Below are 26,551 nucleotides of genomic sequence, written 5' to 3'. Positions count from 1 at the left end.
GTTTCCTCTGGAGTGCAGTATCCCTCCCAGAAAGTTAAGAAATCTAACCTTCTGGACTATAGGTGTGTTCCTAGTGGTCTCTACTGGATGGCCTCATCAGTCTTAAACTGTAGGTCCTTATATGATCAGGCCAATCAAGATGACTGTTCTCTTGTCTCTGTACATCCCCTGCTGGACCAGTACGTGCTTCACCTATACCCTACTCACATGACTGACCTTCCTACCCCATAACCCAGCTAGTGATTGTTCTAATCTTTAGATCAGAACATTTCTCCCAGGATAGTTTAACAAAGGGGCGGTGAGGGGCATGCTCCTCCAATAGTTTCCCTGGTAACCAATAACCCAACCTGACGTCAATTCCCCCTATAACTGGTAACCTCTCTCTCCCCCAGGTAGCAAAGACTGCTGCCATATCCTGCCCACCGTCTGCCACACATGGTGAGGTGTCGCTCCAGGACCTTGCTTCAGATGTGTAAGCTCCCCCTATCCATTAAACCTTTGATGTCTCTGTGGCTGACTCTGGGCTCTCTCTTTGGTCTTGAAGCTGGGCAAGTACAGGGCTTGCAGGCCTGCAGGGTGCAGCCCAACAGTCCTATATCTAAAGACAACAGGAAAAGTTCTACTCTGTATCCTTTGATAGATTCTTTTAAAAACAAGAGGGATTTTCGTCTACTTGTAATTTAGGTCCTACCCAACAAACTAGATTAAGAGTCATGATCATTTCTGCTTTCAGTTCCTCCAAATTGCAAGGCAGTTGGAGTTGTTGACTGAAGAAAAACCACACAACCTAAAAGTTGTGAGCTAAATTTTATTCGAGGAATTTACTGAGGACTATAGCCCAGGACATAGCCTCTCAGATAGCTCTGAGGAACTGCTCCAAAGAGGTAAGGAGAAGCCAAGATATATAGGAGTTTTTGCTGAAACAAGCAAAAAAACCATGTAGTCAAATGTCAAAAGATTACTGCTAATTGCAAAAAACAGACATCTCAAGGTAATGATTTTAGTGCTTTTCTATGTATGGGAAGGTGCAATAATCTGGCTCATTGAAATTATTCCTTAGATATGCACCTTAACTATTTAGGGCCAGAATCCTGTTTTTCTCCACCCTGAATTCTCCTCAGGGCACACCATCTGGGTGGCTGCAGTGGCTAAGGGCTTGATGGCAGGCAACATTCACTGTTTAGTGGAATAGAAGTCAACATTCTTTGTTTACTGAAATGGCAGGCAACATTTTGTGTGTGCAGAGTGGCTGTTTTCTCTGTGTGGAAAACTCCCCAGATCTGTGTGTGTGTGTGTGTGTGTGTGGGCTCAGCTCAAAGATCACCTCCTCCAGCTTCTCCCTGACCTTTCTCATCTAAAGCGGCCATCTCTCCCCACACTTCTACACTCCCACCCCATCACTCTATCCCCACTATCCTAACTTATCTTCCTTATTTTTCTTACCACTCTCTTGAAATTATCTTATTCAATTATTTGTTCATTACCTCCCTATCTTTGTATGGAAGCTCCAGGAGAGAAGGTACCACAACAGCTCTGATAGCTGCAGCACCTCCAGAGTCTAAAACCCTATCTCGCACTTACTAAGCCCTCAATAAACATTTGTGGAAAGAATGGACAATTGAGGGGCTACATTGTACTTTATTTTCCTCCTTCCCCTTTAAACACCCTCCAAGAAGTGGACCCACCTGGACTATAAATCCGGCAGGAACTGGGTAGAGGGCGTTCAGCCTCGCTATTGGCTGGAGTATCTGTCGTTGCTCCTGGCAACCACTGTTCCCCACCAGTCGTGTTGTCGGCCCCGCCTGGACCCGCCCCTCGCCCTCCCGCCTCCGAACCACCGAGCTTCTGCCCAGTGGTAAAAACGGTGCTCGCCCTTTAAGCGGCGGGACTTCTGGTCAACGTCGTCGGCGGCCGCCGGAAGGGGAAGTTTCGCTTCCGAATTCTCCCTCGCTCGTCTGAATTCGGTGGCGCCACGTCCGCCGGTCTCCGCGTTCCGCAACGGGACTGGGGCGGCTTCCGCCTCGACACCTTCCACTCGCCCAGCGGGCCGCGTCGTGAGGGGGCCGGGACGGGAGTCGGGCGGCTTTGCACATCCCGGCCACCGAAGAGGCGAAGATGTCGGACATCGGGGACTGGTTCAGGAGCATCCCGGCCATCACGCGCTATTGGTTCGCCGCCACCGTCGCGGTGCCCTTAGTCGGCAAACTCGGTCTCATCAGCCCGGCCTATTTCTTCCTCTGGCCCGAAGCCTTCCTCTATCGCTTCCAGGTACTGACCGGCGACTGGGGAAGTGGAGACTACAGGCCCCAGGTGGCCCCGCAGCGGCGGAGCGTAGACCGGCCGGTTGCGGACGCGCGGTGCCTGGTGGGACTTGTAGTGCGGTGGCTCCAGCGGTTTAGGGCGGGGTCCTGTGGCCAGAGGGTGGGGTGGAGGCTAAGGGGTTTGAGCGTGGGCCTGGGTAGCTGGAGGCGTGGAGGGAGACAACACAGTTTGGCCGGGTGGGAAGGGATTGATTTCGTCCTTCCATTAAAATTGTGCTCCCCGCTCTCTGTACTCAGAGAAGGCGGCAGTGGGAAGGTAAGTCTGACAGTTGTCAATCTATTGGACGCCAGTGAGTAGCAACCTGGGGCCACCTGGAGCAGCTGCCCTCTGACCTCCCTCTGCCACCCAAGTGGATGGCATGTGGACGTCGCCTTGCTCAACTACCAGCTGAGTTCTTTTTATGTTAATGGAGTTTCTTCCCAGTAGGAGTGATTTGAAGCCCGAGGTGCAAAGAGTGAGTTTATTTGTGTGCATCCCAGATACTGATCTAGTATCTGGCAGGTAGTAGTTGTATTTATGAAGGAGTGAGTAAAGAGCAAATTGCTCCTGAAATGGAAGTCCTTATTTTTTGAAGCATGAAGGAAACAGTCCAGAGTAACATTCCTGCCAAGAGAATATTAGTTTTCTGGAGGTTATCTTTATTCACTGGATTCTGTGATTTAAATCTTTAATCAGTGGTAGGTCGGATACTAAGATCTGACATTAATTTCAACACGTTGTTTGGACTGTGGGTAACACACTCTTGTCTTCCCTCTCCTCACTGGCTGTTTCTTAGTTTTCTTTGCTGGTTCCCCATCTTCCTGATCCTTAAATATTGTGATGTACCCCAGGACCTCTTTTCCACATTCTCCCTAGCTGTAGGTGATCTCATGTAACTTCATGGCTTTATATAATTTCTACAAACTGAAGATTCTCAAATACAAATATACATATTTTCAGTCCAGATCTATCGCACTTCCAGACTCGTACATCCAACCGTATACTTGAAATTACCACTTAGATGACTAATAGACATCTCAGACGTGATGTGTCCAAAACAATACCCTTTTCCCTAGAAGTAAATAGCAACTCCATTATTACAGGAGCTCAACCTAAAAGTCATGGACTCATCCTTGACTTCTTCTCTCACATCCCACAGTCTGTTAGCAAATTCTGTTTACTTTAGACAAATATCCAGAATGCAATCCCTTTTCATTCTCTATTGCAAGCCATTATCATAGCAGCCTTGTTCCTTTCAATCTTTTCTCTAGACAGCTAGAGTGATCCTTTTAAAACATAAATCACATCCTGTTAATCTTCTGCCCAGAACCTTTTAATGTCTTGTCAAGTGGATGAGTAAAGCTCAAGTCCTTTCAGTGGCCTGCAAGGCCCCTACTGCCTCTCTGACCTCATCTCCTACTACTTTCCACCTTGTATATTAGGCTCCACAGTGGAATCCTTTTTGTTTCTTCAGCACCTAACTCCATCCCTGCTTAGGCCCTTTGCACATGTTATTTCTCTGCTTGAGGACGATAACCGTGGTTTATCTCATTACCTCCTTCAAGTCTGCCCAAATGCCACCTTATTGGCAAGGCCTTATTTGATTGCCCTATGTAAAATAGTACCTCTCCTTCACTCTGTCTCCCTTATCCTTAATTTTTCTTGGTTACATATCACCCCTTGATGTTTGTTAGCCTGCTTCCTTTCAGAGAATAAAGCTCCATGAGAGCCACTTGTCTGTTTACCACTGTCTTTGTTGCCTAGATTAGTGTTTGGCATATAGCAGGTGCTTATATATGGGTTGAATGCATGGAAATAATTGGGTACTTGCCAGTGCTGGGCACTAGGGGTACAATAGTAAATAGTACAGAAAAAGTCCCAGCTCACATGAAGAAAATAAGAGAGGGGTGTGTGACGGAGAGTGACTTTGATGGAGTGTTCCAGAAAGGCCTCAGAGAAGATATTTGAACTGAAATCTGAATGATGAGGAGCCAGCTTTGGGAAGATCTGGCTCTGGGGACAACCTTCCAAAAAGAAGGAATAATAAGTGAAAGGCTTAGAGGCAGGAATTAGAAACAGAAAGAAGACTGGATAGTTAGTACAGAGTCAGCTGTAGGGATGAGGATTGGTAGTTGAGGACAGAGAGATAGCCAGGGGTGAGTGCAATAAAGTGAAAGTGGAAATTTAGGCTGGAGCTAGGTTGTACAGGGCTTTGTGGTTTGAACTTTAATTTGAAGGCACTAGAAAGACTTCAGAGCCTTTTGAACAAAGGACTGAAAAATTGCCTTGGCTACTCTGTGGGATGGACTTGGTATGTGAATGGGGGAAAGGGTGGGCTAGGTAACAGGATCAGAGAGATGAGTCAAGTTAGAGGGCAAGAGAGATGGTGGTTTGGACCAGAGTGGCTGTGAAGATAGAAGTGGATAGATTGGGGAGTTGGAGTGGACTCCAGTGCAGCTTAATGGATGTGAAGGGTGAATGTGTGAAGGAGCAGGACTTGAAGATGTCACTGTTTTCACAGGAGCAACTGAGTGCCTGGTGGAACTCTTTTCTGAGATTGGGAATGTTTAGGGAGGCTTAGGTTTGGGGGTGGAGAAAGGGATCGATAAAGAGTTATATTTTGACCACGTTAAGTCTAGAGAGGCTTTTTAGGCATCCAGGTGGAGAAGTTAAGTAGGCAGTTGGGTATTAGAATATGATCTGGGTGTGCAGCCAGAATTGCATACTCTTTTCTGTTTGCTTTGGTAAAATATTTGTTGCAGTGAATGTTGTGCACTTGGTGCCCGGTGGCATGTTAGGTAATGCGGTGCTTGAGGAGCAGTGGTCGTAAATGATTGTACATCGTAAATGGTCGTAAATGAGAAGGTCCTGGTCAAAACTGGCTCTTTGGCCCTCCTTGCAAAATCTTGCTTGTTTCTGTAGTCAGCTTAGTAAAAATAAGTCTTTCCAATAGCCTACATGTGTATAATATTAAAAGTGGTGAACTGATTAGAAAGGTCATCATTCATGTCCCACCTTCCATAATTTTCCCATCTTCCTTGCATTGTTTCTTGTGGGCTTGTTCTCTTGAAACGAGGGAGAAGCTGCTGGTAGAAGGCAGGAGAGTGTGCTCACTGCCCAGGTGTGGAGAGACCAGTATCTATACTTTCTTTCTGCTACTCTGACTCCTACTCTTTCTGGACAGGTTTAGCTTTCAGACCCACCTGGAAGAACTCATTTGCAAATGAAGCAGTTAAAGGAAAAACTGCATCTGAGAGGCTGATGGGTGAGGACACACAGCGTGTGGTGTGCTTTCTGCTAGAGGCTCCTCTTTTCCTTAAAAGCTGCATCTTTGGACAACTTGGAGATGATCAATTTAGAATTGTGGATTCATACTGGAAGTGACAAAAGTTACTTTTCCTCCTTATCTGTGCGTTTCCTCTGAGTGGCTTGTTGATTTGGAACTCTAAAGCTTAAAATGTTATTTCCTTAGTTTGGGTAGGTGTATGTTAAGACTCACTCCACTGTTGCCTAAAGTTCCTCATCCCTCACATTTAAGAGTCATTGATCAGTTAGTTAGTCCACAGTGATGAAATGTCTCCATATTGGTCCCTGATTAACTAGAAGAGAGGCTGCACTTTGCTGCTGCCCTCGTGGTTTCTGAGGTTATGTCTCCCAGGGCTGCCTGCACGGGAGATTTCGTTTCTTTGGACAAAATAACATCACTGCCTTACATCTGTGTTGGGCTTCTCCATATGATACCTCACTTAACCCCCATAAACATCCTGAGGTCAGCGTTACCCCAGTTGATAGCTGCAGTTTCAGTTTCTATTTTGGTGAGTTCAAGATAGTTCTAAGCGCTCTTGCTTAACTCCTTTGCATACTGTCTACCAAAACACATAGTTAAGTGTTTAACAAAACATTCTTGAGGGTGATTTCTTTCAAACCAGTCGTAGCAAATTATTGTTCGTTTTCTATTAGAGTAGAAAGATTGTGGGATCTCAAGTAGTTGAGTCATGGTCTCCAGGCCTGGCTTAGCCCCCTTGCAAGCTGTATGCCCTCAGGCAAGCTGTTTATCCTTCCTGAGCCTCAATCTCTCCACCTAAAAGTGGGGATAATTTAATACCATATTAACTCTGTTCTAAGAGTTAACTCTGTTGTAACTCCATTGGTTATAAGATGCTCCTTTAATTTAATACAATTTTTTGGAAGGAGAGGAAAGTACAAATTACATTAAATGAATATATTGCCTGTAAGGCACACTCTAATTTCAGGAACACAAAAATGAGTATCTTCAAATTGAGGAAAAATGTTATCTACTTCATGCCTCTATTATATAAAAACATAAAAAATGTTTGTAAAGTGCCCAGTAAATAATCTGGTAGATAATCTATTAAAAAAATAGTGCCTATTTTTACTTATTAGTCAATAATAATTCCTGCCATTGCTGCCTTCTCTCCTTGGGCAGTAATATTCTAATTTTAATTTGTAATTGAAATTAAAACGTAACTGCTGGATTATTATCCTTCTTTTTGTCCCACTAAAGGCGTCCTGACTAGAAATGGGAAAATACGTACTCTCAATTTCTCTAATTTGTTTCCAGGAACAAAAAGAAATGGCACCAACCAAGTCTGTGATCGGGCCTGGTGCTTATATTTGCCAAGCTTTTGCTCATGTTATCACATTTAGCCTGATGACAGCAGCCCTAGGAGACTGATCTGAGTGTGTTGGGAAAGAGAGTCATACAGACACATAACTGGAAGGGGAATGAACTTGGTCTGTGGGCTGAGCATAGAAGTAGCCTCAGGGTTTGGATTTAGAACTTTATGGCAAGTGTTCTGGTGTGTACAGCTTTAAAATCTTTCCTTTGCAATCCTGTCCACATAAGACAGTTCTGCTGTGGTCTGTAGCTAAGGTTGCCCATGAGCTCATAGCTTCATTTTTAAACTTTTTGTTGAGTTGCAGTATACAAGCGGGAAAGTGTATGTATTATATATTTATAGCTTGTTGAATTTTCAAAAACTGAACATCAGTATATAACCAGCCACCAGATGAAGACACAGCCAGCATCCCCAAAACCTTCCTGCTGCTCCCTTCTGGTCACCACCCACTGCAAGGGTAACTACTATCTTGACTTTTAATACCATCGATGGTTTTTGCCAGTTTTCTTACTTTTCTATAAATGAAATTATACAACATGTATTTTTTGTGTCTAGCCTCTTTTCAACAGTTTGAGAGTCACCCACATTGTTGCATGTGGTCATAGAATGCCCATCCTTATATTGTTCCCTTGTGTGAACAGACCACCATTTATTTACCCTTTCTGCTGGTAACGGGCTTTTTGGGTAGTTCTAGCTTTGGCTAGAATGCGTAGTGCTGCTGTGAACATTCTGGAACACGTCTTGGTGAACGTAGGTATGCATACATGCCTAGGAGTAGAATTGACGGCTCCTAATAGCTGGTTTAACGTCCTCAGTTGAGACTGAGTGCCTTTCATTTGATTTTCTTGCCTGTCTAGTGTCCCCCCAGCCCCACCCCCCGGCTCCTCTCCCCCAGACCGCCACCCCCTGCCAAAAAAAAAAAAAAAAAAGAGAGAAAAGCCAGAGTTTGGTAACATCAGCGTTTGGCACGTGGGTGCTCTTCTTTCTTACTTGCTTGATGACCCAGGCAGACTTTCTTTAACTCCAAATCAACCGGTCTGTATTGTTGCAGAAAAATCTTTGTTTTTGATAGTTAAAAAAACCTGCCCTAGACTCTGGGTGGCGTTTGTAATGATTTCAGTAGCACGTTGTTGGGGAGATTTTCGAGCAAGGATGGTTGAACTGAACACTCAGCAGAAGTTGTTGGACTGGCAGCTGGCGAGCAGTGTCTGGTGCTTCTCTGAGGGCCTCTACGCCGGGGAGCACGCGGGCCTCGTGCCCTCGTTACGTGAGGAACTCCGGGCGGGTTACCTCAGCTCTCACGAGGGCCCAGCTTTCCTCGTGAAAAGGTGGGTGATTGTGCTTCCGGCCTTGAGATTGCTGTGGGGTTACGGTGAGATGCTTGCCTGCAAGTCCCAGGCTCTTTGCACTGCCCCTGGCTGCTTCTTAGGGATCAGTGCAGGCTTTCTAGGCTCGAAAAGGTGCCTTCACCACTCCCAGCCCTGAAAATAAAGCCATTTCCTTATCCTAACTATCTACGTATCAGAGGAGAGGAGGGGATTTAGTTGGTTACCTTCAAGGGGGATTTCAGAAATATATTACTGTGTCCCTCTGAAGAGATGAGCTATCTCCTGGTGTTTTCAGATTATAATTTTAAAGTGATGTAAAAATAATACTAAGTCCCTTAGATCAGTGAGAGCAAGTATAACTCAAGGGTAAGCTTAATGAACTGGGAAAAGAAGTGTGCGGTATTTTGACAGACACTGATTTCCAAAGCACAGGTGCACACAGTGGCTAAAAATAGCATCGTGGCATCAAGTGTTAGTGAAAAATGTAGTCAGAAAACCCCCGAGGTTTCTTTTCCAAAATCAGGCCTGGAGTAACTTAGAGGAATCTGGGGGGAGTTTAAAATGTGAATTTGTAAAAACCAGGTCAGCACATGTCTCCTAAAAGATTGCAATAATTGTATGCCCACACAAATTTTTTTTACAAAGCACCTTTTTAATCTGCTTTCTTAATTCCAACCTTTCACAAAATCTGTGAGATAAGGAAGGCGGGAGTCAAAGGACAGATGTTACTGGGTAGATGAAGACGCAAACTCAAAGGTGCAGACTTTTCCAAGGCCCCGAGCCAAGGCCACGGTTTGCTTACTTCTGGTCTTTTACCCCCAGTGCTTTTGAAGAGTGAATTTGTGAGCTTACTCTCAGTTCATTTCAGGATTATATAAGTAGTATAGTAGTACTGAAAATTTTTACTAATTTAAATTATATCTCATAGTAATGATGTCACTTGTGAGAGGCATTGTAAAAATAGGGGCTTATTAGTATTATAAACTCCGGAGTCAGGCTGTCTGGGACAAAATTCTAGCTCAGCCTCTTACTGGCTATTATTTAGCCTTTTCTCATTCTGCTTCCTCATCTATACAATCTACCCCCTGAGTTAGGACATGTAAATGAGCATAATAGTACACTTTTTTTTTAAACCATTAACCAAAATGGAGCAAGTATTAGTATATCATTCCTCTTTTACAAATGGAAATTGAGACTCAGGAGTGATGACTTGTAAGCCCCTACTGAAATCTCTGTCTTCTCAAATCCTTTCCAGCACTCTTTCCATCAGACTCAACTGTTTCTGAGATAAAATTGTGAATAAACCAAAATGAAGTTTAACCTATTTTGTTTTACTGGTTTAGTTCAAGGTTGTTGGAAAGTGACTTTTGGGGTATGTGAAGTGCATTCTCCTCCACAGGGAATTAAGCTCTGAGGGTTACAGTTCTATACTTGGAGAACCTGACTTGCCAGCTGTGCCTGGCCAACCCCACAACTAATGCCCTCCATTCTAGCCACACCCAAATCGTTATCAATACCCATTCATTATTGTGCTCTTGCGGTTCTTTGGGACTTTGTACTCATTTTTCCAAGACCAAAAGTTCCCCTTCCTTGTGCCTACTCTTGCTTCTTTGGACAGACTCCCCATTATCGAGACCTCCTTGATGTAGGGACCATGTCTTTCACACTCATGCGATAAGACACACAGCTCTCAAGACAAAAGCCAGCATTATGTTGGCATTTCCAAGTCTGGGAAGGCCATCTTCTTCAACCTCTATAACTTAACATTATTCTGGAGGTGTTAGCCAGTAAATTAGGCAAGAAGAAGATACAAAATTTTATTTACAGATAGAGTTGTATACTTGGAAAGTGCAAGAGGCTCAGTTTTCAAATATTACAAACAATTAGATAATTCAGCTTTGGTGGTTGGGTATAAAAAAGATAGAAATCGAAAGCTCTAGAGAAAGGTATGAAAGACTTCTTTCTGGCTGGAAACTGTGTCTTTATCACATTGAAATAAGAAAGGTGTTGGTTCTCGTTCATTTAGAAAAGTAATATGGAGACTAGCCAGGAAGATTGTGACATATGTGGAAGAAAAACAGGAGGGGGATTATTTAATTATATAACTTTACCAGATAAGAAAACACATTATAAAACTAGAAATTAAAATAGCTTGGTATTGGTATTGGAATTCGATTCCAAACAGAATAGTCTAAAAGTAGACTTTCCTATAAAAGGGAATCAATATATGATGAAAGTAGTTTTTCAAATCAATGGAGAGAAGATGGGTCACTTTGTAAATAGGATTGGGAAAACTAGTGACCGTCTAGAAAAATAAGTTGACTCTCTTTCTCACTCCTTACATAAACCACAGTACAGCTGGGAGCACTGTTATATTCTTGGAGGGGAGAAGTACTTGTAAACGTGATACATGATGGATACATTTGCCTATATAAAAATTAAACTTTTACATTTCATTTTATATGGCAAAAATGCCACAAAAGCATAAGACTAATGACAGACCAGAAAATAATTGCAACAATGAGAAAGGGCAATTTCCATAATATGTAAAGAAATGCAAATCGAGTAGAAAAATGAAGAAAGAAAATGCTAAAGTTTTAGAAACATGATTGGTGACTGTGAAATACACTAAATGGTGAGGCTGTGGAGAGAAAACAGACATTAATCTCCATTTTAGGAGGAAGTATAAATTGGTTAAACATTTTTGTAGGCATTTGGCAATATCTACTGAAATTAAATGCAAATGTTTGATCTAGCAGGTTGACTCACAGGAATTTATCCTATATGTACATGTATAAAGAGGATATTCAAGAATATTCATTGTAGCATTGTAACAGTTTCAGTGAAGTTTGGACATCCACACAAAAGGAATATTATGAAGCCTATAAAAATATTTTTTCAAGGGAGTGAAACAAGGTATAGAACAGTGCAAGGTAAGTTAAGATGAAAAGGGAGGAATGATAGTAATAGAAATGATTGTTTCTCGAAAGAAATACAATAAATGGATCCGTTCTTGCTGGAAAAGGAGCTGGGAGACTGAGGGTCAGGAGGGAGGCTTACTTCTCACTGTAGACCTTTCTGTACTTTTTGGGGGGAAGGTAATATTTTTAAGTTATGTATCCATATTGCCTAAATAGCACATTGATTTGAATGGAAAGTTCCTATTTTACTTCTACCTTTTGAATATGACATTTTTTTGACAAGGTTTGTCATCCCAGTGTATTCTTTTCCTAAATAGAGATAATTACTGTACTGTTGGAAATTATCTTTATAAATCTTTTCTCTTTTTCTTTTTTTTTTTTCCCACTGTAGTTGATTTACAATGTTTCAGGTGTACAGCAAAATGATTCAGTTATATTGTAATTCGTTTTTGATAGGCATAACTATAAGCCTGATCCCAGTAAAGATTAACCATATATGTCTTTAGTATTGATTTTTTTCAACTTGTTTAGAAATATTTTTTGTTTATTTTATGATGCCATCTCATTCCATTGTCTTGCACACTGAAGTCATTGTAGCTAATGTGAACTTTTCTTCAGTTTTCTTGAATTATATTGGTGATGTCCATTTGGTAGCTCTCATCACTGAGGGGAATGTTTTGCAAGGGTTAATTTTGTTTAGTTAAAAGAAAAAAAAAACAACCACCCAGCTTAGAGAAACTAACAGCCGTGTTTGTTTTGATCTGGACAGATTTGGAGGCCGATTACTGCCACCTTTTATTTCCCTGTGGGTCCAGGAACTGGATTTCTTTATTTGGTCAATTTATATTTCTTATATCAGTACTCTACACGACTCGAAACAGGTATGTTATCTGTGGTTGTTTTAAGTATTGTTTCTGTCTATTTTACTAATCCGTGTATTTACTTATTGGAGGAATTTTGAGGGCAGATGGCATATATAAAGAAATGACATAACGGTGTAAATGCTCAGTAAGTAGTGACTGTGCCAGGACTCTGGTAGGCGCTTAAATTATTTGGTTTTTAATCCTCACAGCATCATCATGAGGTGTAAGCAGCAGTGTCACCATTTTATAGGTGAAAAAAATATAAGAGCAGAAGTTTACACATCTTGTCCATATCCTGTGTGTGCCTCTCACTTCATGTGACGTCTCCCTCATTTCTGTCACACAGCAGTCCCTGTTTTTTAAAGCACAATTGGGCTGAAGTGTATATATCTCCTAAATTGGGGTTGAAAAACACTACTTTATGCAAGTGAAAGCCTAGACTTAGTCTCTGTAATTGAAACATGCAACTTTAAAAAAAATTTTTTTTAAAATAAATAAATTTATTTATTTATTTATTTTTGGCTGCCTTGGGTCTTCGTTGCTGTGCGCGGGCTTTCTCTAGTTGCGGCGAGCGGGGGCTACTCTTCGTTGAGGTGCGCGGGCTTCTCATTGCAGCGGCTTCTCTTGTTGCGGAGCATGGGCTCTAGGTGCGTGGGCTTCAGTAGTTGTGGCACACAGGCTCAGTAGTTGTGGCTCACAGGCTCTAGAGCACAGCCTCAGTAGTCGTGGTGCACAGACTTAGTTGCTCCTCAGCATGTGGGATCTTCCCGGACCAGGGATCGAACCTGTGTCCCCTGCGTTGGCAGGCGGATTCTTAACCACTGCGCCACCAGGGAAGTTGCAAGAGGCATTTTTTAAAACAGCTTTAGGGACTTCCCTGCTGGTCCAGTGGGTAAGACCCCGCACTCCCAAGGCAGTGGGCCCAGGTTCGATCCCTGGTCGGGGAACCAGGTCCCGCATGTATGCTGCAACTAGTAGTCTGCATGCTGTGACTAAGAAGCCCGCATGCCCCAACTAAAAGATCCCGCGTGCCGCAACCAAGACCCTGGGCAGCCAAAATGAATAAATAAATATTAAAAAAAACACAGCTTTATTGATATATAATTCATACACCATACAATTCCACCCATTTAAAGTATTTGATTTGGGACTTCCCTGGCAGTCAAGTGGTTAAGACTCCGCACTTCCACTGCGGGGGGCACGGGTTTGATCCCTGGTTGGGGAACTAAGATCCTGCATGCGCAGTGCAGCCAAAAAGAAAAAAGTCTATAATTTAGTGGATAGTCACAGAGTTGTGCAATCATTACTATAATCAGTTTTAGAACATTTCATCACTGCAGCCATTCCCCATTTCTATTCAATCCCATCTCCCCCGACCCCCTGCAGTCCTTGGGCAACCACTAACCTATGTTCAGCCTCTTTAGATTGCCTATTCTGGAATTTCTTACAAATGGAATCATACAATATGTGCTCTTTTGTGACTGGCTTCTTTCACTTAACATAGTGTTTTCAAGGTTCCTCCATGTAGCGTGTATGTATTAGTACTTTTTTCATTTTTATTGCCAAACAAGATTCTGTTGTATGGATTTACCACATTTTGTTGGTCCATTCATCAGTTGATGGACATTTGACTTGTTTTCTTTTTTTGGCTGTTAAGAATAATGCTACTACAAACATTCATGTAGAGAGGAACTTTTGAGATCTTTCAACTGAACCCTCTTATTTGGCAGACAAGAAAACAATGGTCTGGAGAGGTGGTGACGTGCCCCAAAGGTCACAAAGCTATTTGACAAACACAGCTAGGACTGAAACCCAGTTTACTGACCCCCATCTGCTCTCCACCGTACAGCTTCAAGATAACATTTTGACAAAATGTTTGCCACCTGCATATTTTCCCGCTTGGCTATTTTAAGTATCTAGCAGTGTTGGCTTATTTATAAGGACTCTGATGTGAACTGGAAGAGTGCAGTTTGAGACCAGTTAATTTGTAAATTCCCAGTTGCAAGCTTGCCAAGTAATATAGTACTGTAGTTCATGTAATTACAATATTTTAAGTACTCAATCTAAAGAATCCTTAGAAATCGCAAAGCCAAAACCATAGCAAAAGAAGCACAACCGTTATTAAAGTTCAGAAATTTTGTTAGAATTTCAGCTCTGATGCATCGTAGTGATCCCCTCCTGTTAAGCATCCTTAACACTGTGGCTAGAGCGTGCCTTTGAAGTACTGGGCGGGGGTGGTGGTCGGGGGAGAGAAATAAGGAAAAGAGGAGGAGAGACTTTGCTGGAAATCTATTTTCCTTTAGATAGATTTTCTTTCTGCCTTTCTGATACTTGTTTGGATTATTACTTTATTTTATTTTTTAGTTAAACAATTTTACACAATTTTTAAAGGTTACTTCCCACTTACAGTTACTGTGAAATATTGGCTGTATTTCCCATGTTGTTCCATACATCCTTGAGCCTATTTTACACCCAGTAGTTTGTACCTCCTGCTCCCCGACTCTACATTGCCCCTCCCTCCCCACCAACTGGTAACCACTGGTTTCTTCTCTATATCTGTGAGTCTGCTTCTCTTTTGTTATGTTCACTAGTTTCTTGTATTTTTTAGATTGTTAGGAATATTTTTTTGAAATGGACTATATATATCATGTAATTGTGATGGGGTGTGGAGGGGGGGAAGTCACCGTTTGAGATAGAGGGAACTTACAGTCATTTGTTCTTTTCTCCGCCCCTCTCCTAGTCTTGCAGCTGGAGGCATGAGGATCATCCTTAGAAGGGGGAGCTGGGCCAATGTTGATTGTTCTGCCCAGAAATAAGACAAAGCCCAGGATGTGGCGTAGCAGAAAGAACACTAAACTAGAAATTAGACTTCACTCTGCTTCTAAAAGCCATGTGACTTTGGTCATGTAACTGTACTTCCTCATCTGCAAAAAGAGGGTGTAGGTCTTTCCATTGTCCCTCACAGATACGGTAGGAAGAGTAAGAGTCAAGGCCATGGAAAGGTGTGGCTGCCCCCTACTCCCCCACCATTGTTTTCCTTTGCTAGAATGTGAGCTCCTGGAAGACGGAGACTGAATCCTCTTGGTAAGCCCAGTGCTGGACTGAGTGGTAGTGCGCGTGCGTGTGTGTGTGTGCGCGTGCGTGTGTGTGTGTGTGCGTGCGTGCGTGTGTCTCCAGTCATAACAACAGTAAGCGCTTCCCAGCCTAGTTGTGTAGAGGAGCCACAGTGGTAGGCGAAACGGACATGGTTCCTCCCCTGACCGAGCTTATGGTCTAGTGGAGGGAGAAGGAATTAACCAGGTAATCACGAATATGCCTCCATCTCACGATGAGAGCCATGAAGGAAAGGCCAGCAGGCTGTGAGGGGCTTCAGGGGATGGGGTCTCAGTAGCTGTGGACCTGACTGTCCTCCCTTTGGGTTTCTTTTGGCTCGTGCTAGTTGAGCAGAGCATGTTACGGACTGGAATTCAGTCAGGAGAACACAGATTAGCCTTGATACCCGGGCAACTTTACTTTAGGGCTTAATTGTGGACACGGTTTTATATATTAAAAAATTTTTCTTTTACTTCCGAGGAGTGGTTTAAAAATATTCTCATTTTTTGTTTTCTCTACAATTTTTTGAAGTATTTCTCAACATAGAAGTTTCTTTGTTCCGAAATTCTGAACCATGACATTTGGCTTATTTTTGTTTCCAGGAGCTTTCGATGGGAGGCCAGCAGACTATTTATTCATGCTCCTCTTTAACTGGATTTGCATCGTGGTATCCTTCCGTCTGTCATTTTGGGCCAGAAATAACCAGTTTTTTTTTCAGGTTTGGGGAAATGGGCAGTAATCTGCATAACATTTTAAATGATAGTATTTGCATCTTTTTTTTACTATAGTTATAGTTAAGAATCATGAAAGTTCTTGTCAAAAGCGGTAGTAAATCACATAGCCGTGGAGTGATGCGGTCCCTTACCATTGCCTTTGTGGGGTTTTTCCACATTTGGTTGAGTTTTATTACTGTTCCCTCTTCTTGTTCCCAGTTCCCTGTGTTCTCGTGTGTGGCACCTTGTTGACTGCAGCACAGAGAGATTCCGTGCCATGAAACAGCTTTTGAAAGCTGTGGTCCTTATCAGAAAATTAATTTACAACCAGCGTCCTTTCTGACTTTAGTGCTGTCTTTGTCTTGAGGTCCTAAATGGTAATTCGGTCCCTCTGTAAGTGCCCGGCTCTGGGAAAGGACACAGCATGCCTCTCTGCTTGCTCTGTGTCAACCACAGCTGTCAGCAGCCTTGTGGCTGCAGACCCTTACAGATAGAGCAGCAGAAGGGGCTTGGTGGCTCAAGTCCTGTGCACAGTTGGTGAGCTCAGAATGGCTTTGGGGTTTAGTGTCCATTGAAACTTGGCCAAGAGCCAGAAAATTGTGGCACTCTGGATGCCCTTTCCCTCCTTTAAGGGAAGATAAAAAGATCATTTTGGACTTCACCTGTGCTGTGGAGCCCTGAATGTGAGCAGACACATTATTTGTTTCAGAGGCATGTTTCACATGCCCCTCCATCTCCTAATTGAAGGAGAGATGCTAAAATACAGTGGCAGGGCACGGAGGACACAGGCAACCAAACTGAGTCATGTGCCAAAGCAGTTAATTTCTACTATTTCCTCGTCATCGGATAGTTTAATAGCGTGTTCACAGTGAAGATTATTAGATACCTTTGTGTTCTGGGGTGTTTTAAGCAACCTGAACTATAGAAAAGTGTTTTCCTTCGGAAAACTGGAATGAAATGAATTTTATTAGGTGTGGAATGCTTTATTTGTGTCTGATCTTTAACTTTACAAACCAAGATTACTGGCTTAGCAATGGATATGCAGGTAAGTGTCCCTTGAAACTATTTGGCCTTTCATGTGTTTCAGATGTACTGTTAATGACCTTTGACAGAAGTTTAAATTGCATTAACTGCGTGGTTAATTATATGGTATTTTGAAGCTCTTTTGTGAGTTACCTAAATCATTACTGTCCTTGCTCATTTCTGGCTTCTTTATTATGTGTGAACGTTGAGAACGATGGTTATCCAGTATTTTCTGTGCATGTATGTGGATATGTATTTTTAAAAAATTGAGAATACGTGGTAAGTAAAGCTTTATTGCATACTTTTTCCAAGTAACAGAGCTTGACCCTGATACTTCTGAATCCATCCCAAATAATATAATTGTGTTGTATTTTATTAGAGGATTTTAAAGCATGCATTGCATGATTAAGTAATTCTGATGAGTTGAATTTCTTTCTGCTTTCTGAATAACCATGGGAGAATTTATTTGGAGGGGAGAGGTTAAAAGGCAAAACAAGGTGGGTTTACGCTAAGCCTCTGCTTTAAGTGCCTCCGGAGCCTTTACGTGTTCGTTTCTTTTGCAGTTGCTGATGATTCCTCTGATCATGTCAGTACTTTATGTCTGGGCCCAGCTGAACAGAGACATGATTGTATCATTTTGGTTTGGAACACGATTTAAGGTACTCCAACCTAGCTGGGAAAATTTCCTTTTCATTTGGCTTTGCAGAAATCCCTCTCTTCAGCCCAGAGATGTACTTTCTGACACGTGCAGAAGAGGTCACTGCAGAGCAGTAAACCGTAGGCAAGCCCCTTCTCCCCTCCTCAGCCCCCCTGGATTTCTTTAGCCAACCCTGAGTCCTTTGCTGACTATTACTTCTCACTCCCTCTGGAGCTCAGGCCCTTTAGGCATGTGTCCTGAGTGATCTCATGTATGTGTGTGTGGTAGGGGGAGGGGAGGAAGGACATTCATGTGGAACCCTCTCTTTTAGTCTGTTCTTATCATTGCCTGTTATGTATTTTACACTTAAGCTGAAACAGATTGGTTTCCCCCCCCCCAAACGCTTCCCTTTGTGCCTTCTCTCACAACTTTCCACCTGTAACATCTTATTTTCTTTCTCATGTAAATCCTGCCCATTCTTAATTTGAATGGGGGACTAAACATATTTCCTGCCTCTCCTCCCTGGAATTGGTCTTGCCTTCGGGCTCCTGCAATACTTTGTGTTCTTCTTATGGTACTCACCACATTCTGCCTTCAAGCTATTGATGTGTAACCCTTTCTTTACTAGTTTGCGATGTTTTTTGCAACGCCCTTAGCTCTTAGTATGATGTCTTGAAACTGGTAAGGGGTGTTGACCTCAAGTAAATAGACTGCCAGATATTTCTGCAGCAAAGATGGGTTTACTTGGGATCAGTAGAGAACTGCATTTCGGGGTCTGGAACCATGGTGAGCCACGAGCAAGTCCCTACATGCAAAGGGAAGGAGAGCGCTTTTATATAAAGAGGAAAAGGAAGTCAAGAGGTGTGGTAAACAAAGCTTTTCATTGGCTGAGTCCTTGCAGGGAAAGAAGTCTGTCTTCTTCCTCTTGGGCTCTACTGTTGAAACAGGGTGTGAGAGCTCCCCCTTCTGGTCTCCCAACCCTACTTAATGGAAGGTTCTGTTTACTAATTTTTTTTTACAGGGGCTCAAATGTTGAATTCATCTGGAGAGCTGTCTTACTTGGGAGAGTGTTAGTTCAAGAGATCGATGTGTAATGTGATAAAGATTCAAAGTAATTTTGTGAAGTATGTAAAAGGAGAACCTAAAAAGATGGGGTGTTTTATAGCTGATTGGTAACAATTTGCTGGCAGGAGTCTTAGTGTGACTCTGTTATGGACCATGTTTTTATTAGCATCCACAGGACACTCATCTGCTTTCTTTTTTTTTTTTTTTTTTTTCTAGTATTTATTTATTTATTTGGTTGCACCAGGTCTTAGTTGCAGCAGGTGGGCTCCTTAGTTGCGGCATGTGGGCTTCTTAGTTGTGGAATGCATGTGGGATCTAGTTCCCTGACCAGAGATCAAACCTGGGCCCCCTGCATTGGGAGCACGGAGTCTTAACCACTGTGCCACCAGGGAAGTCCCAGACACTCATCTCCTTTCTAAAGCTATTTGTTATAATTCAGCAGGATATGTATTGGATCTGAAAACTATGGGCAAAGTACTCTGTCTCCAATTGTTAATATATGAATAAGTATGATGCTAGGGACTTCTCTGGTGGCGCAGTGGTTGGGAGTCTGCCTGCCAGTGCAGGGGCAGGGGTTTGAGCCCTGGTCCGGGAAGATCCCATATGCTGCGGAGCAACTAAGCCCGTGCGCCACAACTACTGAGCCTGCGCTCTAGAGCCTGCGAGCCAGAACTACTGAGCCCGCATGCCACAACTACTGAAGCCCGTGTGCCTAGAGCCCATGCTCTGCAGCAAAAGAAGCCACGACAATGAGAAGCCCTCACACCGCAGCGAAGAGTGGCCTCTGCTCGCCGCAACTAGAGAAAGTACGAAGACCCAATGCAGCCATAAATAAATAAATAAATAAATAAATAAATAAATAAAAGAAGGCTTGAAACAGTAGGAATGATGCTAGATTGATAAAAGGAACTTTTGCAGTGACTTTCCAAAGGATTTATTTATTTATTTTTTAAACATCTTTATTGGAGTATAATTGCTTTACAATGGTGTGTTATAAAAGCCCTTCTCAATAGAACCTTCCCCATTTTAGCCCCCTAGCAGTTGTATCCTCTGTAGGTATATTCATGTTTGTGTATATTCTTTCCTAGGCCTGTTATTTACCTTGGGTTATCCTTGGATTCAACTATATCATCGGAGGCTCGTAAGTGATGTTAGATTTATTTAATTGCAAACTAACCCTTGGAAGACTTCCATTATTCTTTATCTTCCTTCTCTAATCTTTATAACACTTCAAAGAATCTCAACGTTGATACCTTGGTACCTTATACTTTTGAAATAATTTCATTTGGATGTAATTGATTAGAATTGCAGGGCTTTAAGCACATTTAGCACTGAATGGTTTTTTGTTGTTGTTGTTGTTTGTTGTTATAGTATGCTTGCATATGTGTGTTTTTGAATAAATATTTATTTCTGGATTCACTGTCCAGATTGAGCAAATATAGACCTAATTTTATCCAAGCTGACTCTGTGCATAAAATTCCTGTTTTTTTTAATTCTTAAGGCATTTCCAGAATGCCTTGGAAACTGCTCACCAGTCACAGAAATGCACAGATTCTCAGATGGGAAGTTTTGTCAGTGGTTCGATAGTTTAGAAGTTTGGGCCAAACGGGGTCAAATTTCTAGTCTGGAATTAGACCTGAGACTTAGGAAAATCTTGAATGCATCCAGTCAGAATTTTGGAAGGAGGATTTCAAGATGCAGTTATTCTAAGAACTCCTGTTTCTTACACTGCAAAATATTTTTAACGTTTTTAAACAGATTTTGATAGTGCTAGTTCTTAATACGATGACATCTTTGCTCTATATGGTCCTAACTTCTGCTGCGTATCCATAGGGAGAAGGGAATGAATCGAGTAAACAGATTCTGTTTAGAGTAGAGCAAGTCCGGGGCTTGGTAAAACTGCCCTGCCGCCCAGAAGGGCAGAATCTGGGAGCAGTTGTAGACGGTGATTTGTCCCTAACAGGAATCATGTTGCAGGCGGAGACGGAGAAGGATATGTAACAGTAAGAATTGATCTGTAAAACCTTGAAGTGGCGTATGTGTCGGCCATGGGAAAATTGAAGAAGGGCAGTGTTTATTTTAGGATTACAAGGTGAAGTTCAGCTTTCCAGAGTGATCTCTGTGATGTCTTACAGTCAGGGACCCAAGAGGTGAGGGAGACGTGATCCATGGTTCCAGGAACGGGGGAGTGGACATTTTTCATCCCTCCTTTCCTTACTCCCATGCTTCTCTCTTGCCAGCCTTCAATTTTACCCACGTTTTGCAAATATGGTATTCGTGACTGAAAGTGTTCAGAAGCTTGCTTTGCAGCTTGCCCCAACTCCTGAGGCAGGAAGTAGCAAAAACAATATGTTGAGGATGGGCAGGGGCTTGAAAGAGATGTCAGAGGGGCAGCTGGCCTTGAAGAGCACGGGCCCCATTGGTCCAGCAGGACGGATTTTGCTTCTCATTCAGAATGCGTGTGCCCCTCAGACTTTATAAAAGGGCTCACTGTCAAGCTGTCACAGGCTCCCAGCGACCAGAAACAGGCTGCCACGAAGGAGCTCTTCCCTCTGCTATTAGTTAAAACTTGCTGCGTCTCACTTTACTGCTTGAATATCTTTAAACTCATTTGGCTCTCTGTTTGCAGGGTCATCAATGAGCTAATTGGAAATCTTGTTGGACATCTTTATTTCTTCCTCATGTTCAGATACCCAATGGACTTGGGAGGAGGGAATTTTCTATCCACGCCTCAGTTTTTGTAAGTGTTTCTTCCCCCTCTCGTTTGATAATCATCTTATTGTCTGTGTTTGTCAGCATCCTGATAAAAACTCCGTGAGGGGTAAGGTTTCCCTCTCAGTCTGATGGAGGAATGTGAGCCAACCAGGGACTTGCCCAGGTCACTCCAAGCCGAGGCTTGGTCTTCTCCTGGAGCCCTCGTAGCCAGGGGCCGGTGAGCCTAGATTCAGGCATCCCAGGGAGCCGTGGGCCCTGCAGAGCGGGCGGCGCGCCTGTGTGGCTCCAGCGTGTGCAGCAGGGGGCCAGGGCGACAGGGTTATCAGTTTTACCCAAGATTTTGGCTGAGGAAGGGGTAGGAGGGTAAGTAGTCTCATTGGTTAGCAGTTTAAAACATTTTTATATTCAATACCATAGACCAGAATGTTTAAAGGACTTTTCAGCGTTAAAATGAGAGACCGGAGGCTTGTATAGTCCCGCCCCTGGGAGGGTGTGCGTGTTCTTTCTCTGTTGCAGGGTTTACTCAAGTGAGCAGGCCAAGCGCACAGCTTTGGTTTTGAGACAGACTTGGGTTGGAATCCCATTCCCGTCGTCTACCAGTTCCGATATTGGGAAAGTGACTTAGTACATCCCCCGAGCTTTAGTTTGCGAGTCTGTGTGTTGGGGGGAGGCCCTGTCTCACGGGTCTGCAGGAGGTGGGGTTTACCGTTAGCAGCACAGTAGTGGATGCTCAGTAAATACAAGCTCTCAGCCTTGCTTCTGAAGTTGGGGCGGGGGGCGGGATTCTGATGAGCCCCCAGAGATGCTGACACACTTAGGCATTCAAGTAGTGTGACCATTCTGTCAGTGAAGCAAAAGGCTGTCGAAGAAGGGACAAGTGAAATCACCATCTGGGTGTCACAGCCTGCCTGACAATCACGCTTAATCTCCAGTCGGGCGTATGCAATAATAGCTTGCACTTAGAAGCTTAAAAAAAAAAAAAGAAAGAAAAAAACCCTTTTCACATCTTGCTCGTTTTAATGTTTTGCAGTTTGTCATTCTTCCAGGGGGTCAGTGAGGGCAGTAAACTTGAGTAGGCACCCCTTCCCCCCACTTTTATAGGTTGGAGGAAGGTTTTTTATGGTGAAATACAATATACAAACAGAGAAGTATACTATTGTTGTATTTTTTTTGTTTTGTTTTGTTTTTTTCGTTAAGAGCATAAGGAGAAACTTGTTTCTCTTGTGAGCCTTGAGTTGCCTTCAAGCTAAAAAAAAAAAACAAATGACCAATCTGCTTTCTAATTATCAAAGGACGCAATAACAGCAGGTTTGGATTTTTGATCTAGGTTTATCAAGTCGGATGGCAGATGCATCATTAAAAAAAAAACTTGTTGCTTTGGGGGGCAGCCAAGAACTATTTTACTTTAAACGGCCATATTCTGACTTAATGGCTTGGAGAGATTTCTCAGTTGTGGGCAACAACGTGTATGGGATTCTAGTGGCAAAATCGGCAGCCCACTGGAGCCTGCCTTCCGCTTGAGCTTTCCCTGTTGGTGGAAGCCCTTCTGTTAAATTTTGCATAAAGATCAGATGACAAAATGTAGCTCCTTGCAAAAGCAGTAACTGCTTTGAAATTACCATAAATCTTTGTTGATTATGTATAATTGGGTATCTCTTTATACTAATTACTTGCATTTAATTTCACTATCTGTTTAAGCAGTGGCGATGGCTTCCATATTGTCTCAGAGTAAGAAGCAAAGCAAGACAGCCTTGGTGTTGCCTTTTTTAAGTCTTCCAATTTATTACATACTTTGGAGGAATGTTATTGTGCCAGAACGTCATGAATGTTGGGAAACCAGCGCTTGGAAATACATGTTGATGTAATGATAAAACTGTATTTGTTTAAAAGGGAGGATGCGAGTTATAGAATTCTAAGTCGTATCACTATTTTGCATTCCACTTAGAAAAGTAGACAGATCCTCTTCTGTGCACAGTTATTTTTCTGTTTACAAGGGGTTTAATTGTCTTTTTGGGGAGGGAGCGTGCAGCTATCTGGGTTGATGTAAACACATGAGGACTCCGGTCACTAACTGTTGTCACCTGAATCTCATGCTGTGTGTCCTGCGGAAGTGTGAGGTGTAGGAAGTGGCGTGGGGCACGAGCTCCAGAGTCAGGCTGCCTGGGTTTGAATCCTGTCTGTCACTTTAGAAGAGCTTTGCTCAATTCTGCCTCAGTTTTCCCATCTATAAAATGGGGTAATAGTAGTGCCAACCTCATAGGGCAGTCGTGAAGATGAGAGGCATTTATAAACATGCAGCACCCGGTGTAAGGGAGATGCTTTATGATAAGGTTGAACTCTGCAGGCTTCCTGCTGTGGGCAAGTCACCCCTCGTGGTTTGCTCTTGGTGCCATGAGGGGTTTAAAAAGAGGTATCAGATCACGGTCTCTGCCTTCAAGATAAAAATTGAACCATCAGGGTCTGATTAGTGGAATAGGTTAAAATACATTCTCAGTTTACTAATAGTCAAGGAAGGGAAGTAGTTAGAGGAACTATTGTGAACATAGAGTCCTGGGTTTACATTTTCTTAGCTGTTCTGTGACTTAATTTATTAATTTGTAAGGTGAGAAATCAGCTAACCTTTTCGGGCCTCAGCTTTCCCACCATCTATGAGACAGAGATTGCAGTTGGAGGGCAGACTATGAATCAACTTTAAAACACGCCCAGATTCCAAGACAGAAAGCTGTCTTCTCTGCTGTCCCTTGATGGACGCTGAAGCATCATGGTGATGCGGGGCGGTGCTCAGACACGCCGGCTGCAGATTTGTCCTTTGGAACTGAATTTATTTTGTATCCTTTGAGCCGGTTAGAGCCATAGTTACATAAACTAAAATGCTATATAGATGGTTCTTTCTGGTTGTTGGGCTCGTGGGTGTAATATTTTTGTTTCCATACTGTTCCTGCATGAATTGCTTTTATAATCGGGAAAAAAAAGTTAGAGTGTGAAGTTAGCGCGAAAGCTTAGTAAATTAAAAAGAAAACATAAAAAGTGAGTGCCTTCTGTGGTCAGGACATTGAGCTAAGTGCTGAAAAGGCAAAGTTCAGTAAGACATAGTCCTCAGCCTCTCCGTGGCCACAGACGAACGTAATTCAATGTGACAGATGCCGTGGGAACCCCAGGAAGGGAGATGGGATGGACAACTGCGTGGAAGTGACTGTGCTTTTCTCTCCTTTTGTTTCTTCCTCCCTCTGCTCCAGGTACCGCTGGCTGCCCAGCAGGAGAGGAGGGGTGTCAGGGTTTGGTGTGCCCCCTGCTAGCATGAGGCGAGCCGCCGACCAGAATGGCGGAGGCGGGAGACACAACTGGGGACAGGGCTTTAGGCTCGGGGACCAGTGACGGAGTGGCCTCTGGCCTGCCCACCAGCCCTCCACTCAGATGACGTTTCCTCCCAGTGCCGGGTGACCTTTACCACCGAGTTCTAGCTAACGCTGTTGGACCTGACCCACACTGAATGTAGTCTTTCAGTACAAGACAACAGTTTTTTAAATCCTGAAGAAAAAATATATGTTCCTCGAGTTTCATGATTCTCATTCAAGTCCTTAATGCTAAGAAGAACAAATATCAACTGGGCAGATTTCGGAACTGACCTTAGTTTTTGGTGTCTTCTCTTCCTTTTCCATCTGAATCATGGGTTTCGGCAAGTCCCGCTCTGCTGGCACCAAGCTGGGTATCTGGCGTTGGGTCACCAGACCCCTGTCCCGGGGGCTCTTAGCTCTTTCTCGCACCTATGCCTCCCTCCTCCTTCCCCACCCTCACACTCCCAGCTAGAGAAGATTGCCCGTGAAATGGTTCTGCCTCTGACAAGCTCGCTTTATTTGTTGACTTTTGCCAAGGCTTGGCCACAGAGCCCTCGTTCCCAGCGTTTTACGGTGGCAGAACCGTAACCGTAGGGCAGAAGGCGGACAGCGGATGAAGAGCTTCCTCAGCTTTTGGGATTGCTGTGGCCTGGTATCAGTTGCCACCGTTTGCCACCTCTTCAGCTGTTCTGATAAAAAAAGCACCGCTGAGTCAGTGAGGACCACAGATCGGTATTAATGAGGCCTGAAGGTCCTTGCTAGGCATTTTTTATCCTAAGTGATCAAAACTCTAGTGGAGTTGCATCATACACAGGGACTGGGTTTAAGCCATGGTGGGCATACTGGCTCTGTGTGTACCCAGAATAGTGGATTTGTATTGTGCTAGAAAGTTCCAAAGCGCATTGGCCACAGGGAGAAGCTCTTTTTGAGAGGTGCCTGGGCATTGATTCGACTTCATTCTCCTTCTGGGTGTATGTTTATTGAGTAGAGTGGAGGGAGAACCTTAAACCCTCTTTAAGTTGTCTTTTTTTTTTTTTTTTAAGCCAAGCCCCCATTCCCCACCCCCATGGCCATATGCTTCAGTTAATTGTGAGGAGGGTGCAGCTCCTCTGTATGTAGGTCTTATTTTAGAAGCTATTGTAAGCACATCTAAGTGAATCACATAATTTTGGGTGTAATGGCTTTAGAATCATCTGTGTTTGAGGAGCTTTTTTCTTTCGAGTCATGAAGGTACCTCAGACCATCTTCACCCACAGCCCTTTTTTTTACAGGTGGGCTTTTTCCATCAGAGCTAGGCTTGTCACCGGATAGCTTTTTGAAGGCTGTGACGTTTCACACAGGTTCTTATTTTATATTTTTATTCTGAAAGCAAACTGCTAGGAGCAGTGCTGAGTGGCTGCCATACTTTGAGTCAACTAGAGAAGGCTTTGAACATTTTGACCAGCGGTTCTGTGCAGGAAACGCTGTGTGCTAAGAGTATGACTCTTCGCCCCACTCTGAAGCAGTGATGTGTGTTATTCTAAGAAGTGGGGATTTGAAACCCGCTCCACATTTTTCATGAAGTTTGTTCGAGGTTACCTCTTCATATTTAATTTATATGATAAAATAGGAGGTGGGGAGAATCTGAACCCTAACTGTCATATGTTTGCTGTTGACCTGTGGCCAGAATAAAATTTACTTGTAAAATTTTAGAAACCCTTCTTCCTGTTATGTCATACTTGCACTCACTGTGCAGGAGTGGAGACTCATTGTATGTGTAAGAAGATTCTCACGGTAAGTGAGCTAGTCTCCTACACGCCGTCACAGCAAGTCAACTGCCTGAGAGCAGTAGTCTTTCTGAAGGTTACAAGTATTCCTTAGAATTCTTCAGTTCAAGGCAAAATGTTCATTAAATTCTTCCTCTTAAACACATTTAAG

The 26,551-nt window shown here is 43.2% G+C and overlaps 1 protein-coding gene across 1 annotated transcript; it reads left to right on the top strand.

Moving 5' to 3' along the window:
- Positions 1-1,899: 1,899 nt before the first annotated feature.
- Positions 1,900-26,329, top strand: DERL1 (derlin 1). The gene is made up of 8 exons (XM_061172175.1): positions 1,900-2,268; positions 11,960-12,071; positions 15,749-15,813; positions 16,878-16,904; positions 17,446-17,541; positions 19,673-19,725; positions 21,214-21,324; positions 24,536-26,329. The coding sequence occupies exons 1-8, from the start codon at positions 2,116-2,118 to the stop codon at positions 24,672-24,674; spliced, it is 756 nt and encodes a 251-aa protein (XP_061028158.1). The 5' UTR covers positions 1,900-2,115; the 3' UTR covers positions 24,675-26,329.
- The last annotated feature ends 222 nt before the right edge of the window (positions 26,330-26,551 follow it).

This window comes from Eubalaena glacialis, chromosome 17 (genome assembly GCF_028564815.1).
Source record: "Eubalaena glacialis isolate mEubGla1 chromosome 17, mEubGla1.1.hap2.+ XY, whole genome shotgun sequence".
NCBI lineage: Eukaryota > Metazoa > Chordata > Mammalia > Artiodactyla > Balaenidae > Eubalaena > Eubalaena glacialis.
This window is presented reverse-complemented; position numbering and strand designations above follow the sequence as displayed.

Coding starts and splice junctions, on each gene's coding strand:
- DERL1 (XM_061172175.1), top strand. CDS start 2,116: ATGTCGGACATCGGGGACTGGTTCAGGAGCATCCCGGCCATCACGCGC. Junction 17,542..19,672: donor GGTTTGGAACACGATTTAAG/GTACTCCAACCT, acceptor ATTCTTTCCTAG/GCCTGTTATTTACCTTGGGT. Junction 21,325..24,535: donor CTATCCACGCCTCAGTTTTT/GTAAGTGTTTCT, acceptor CCTCTGCTCCAG/GTACCGCTGGCTGCCCAGCA.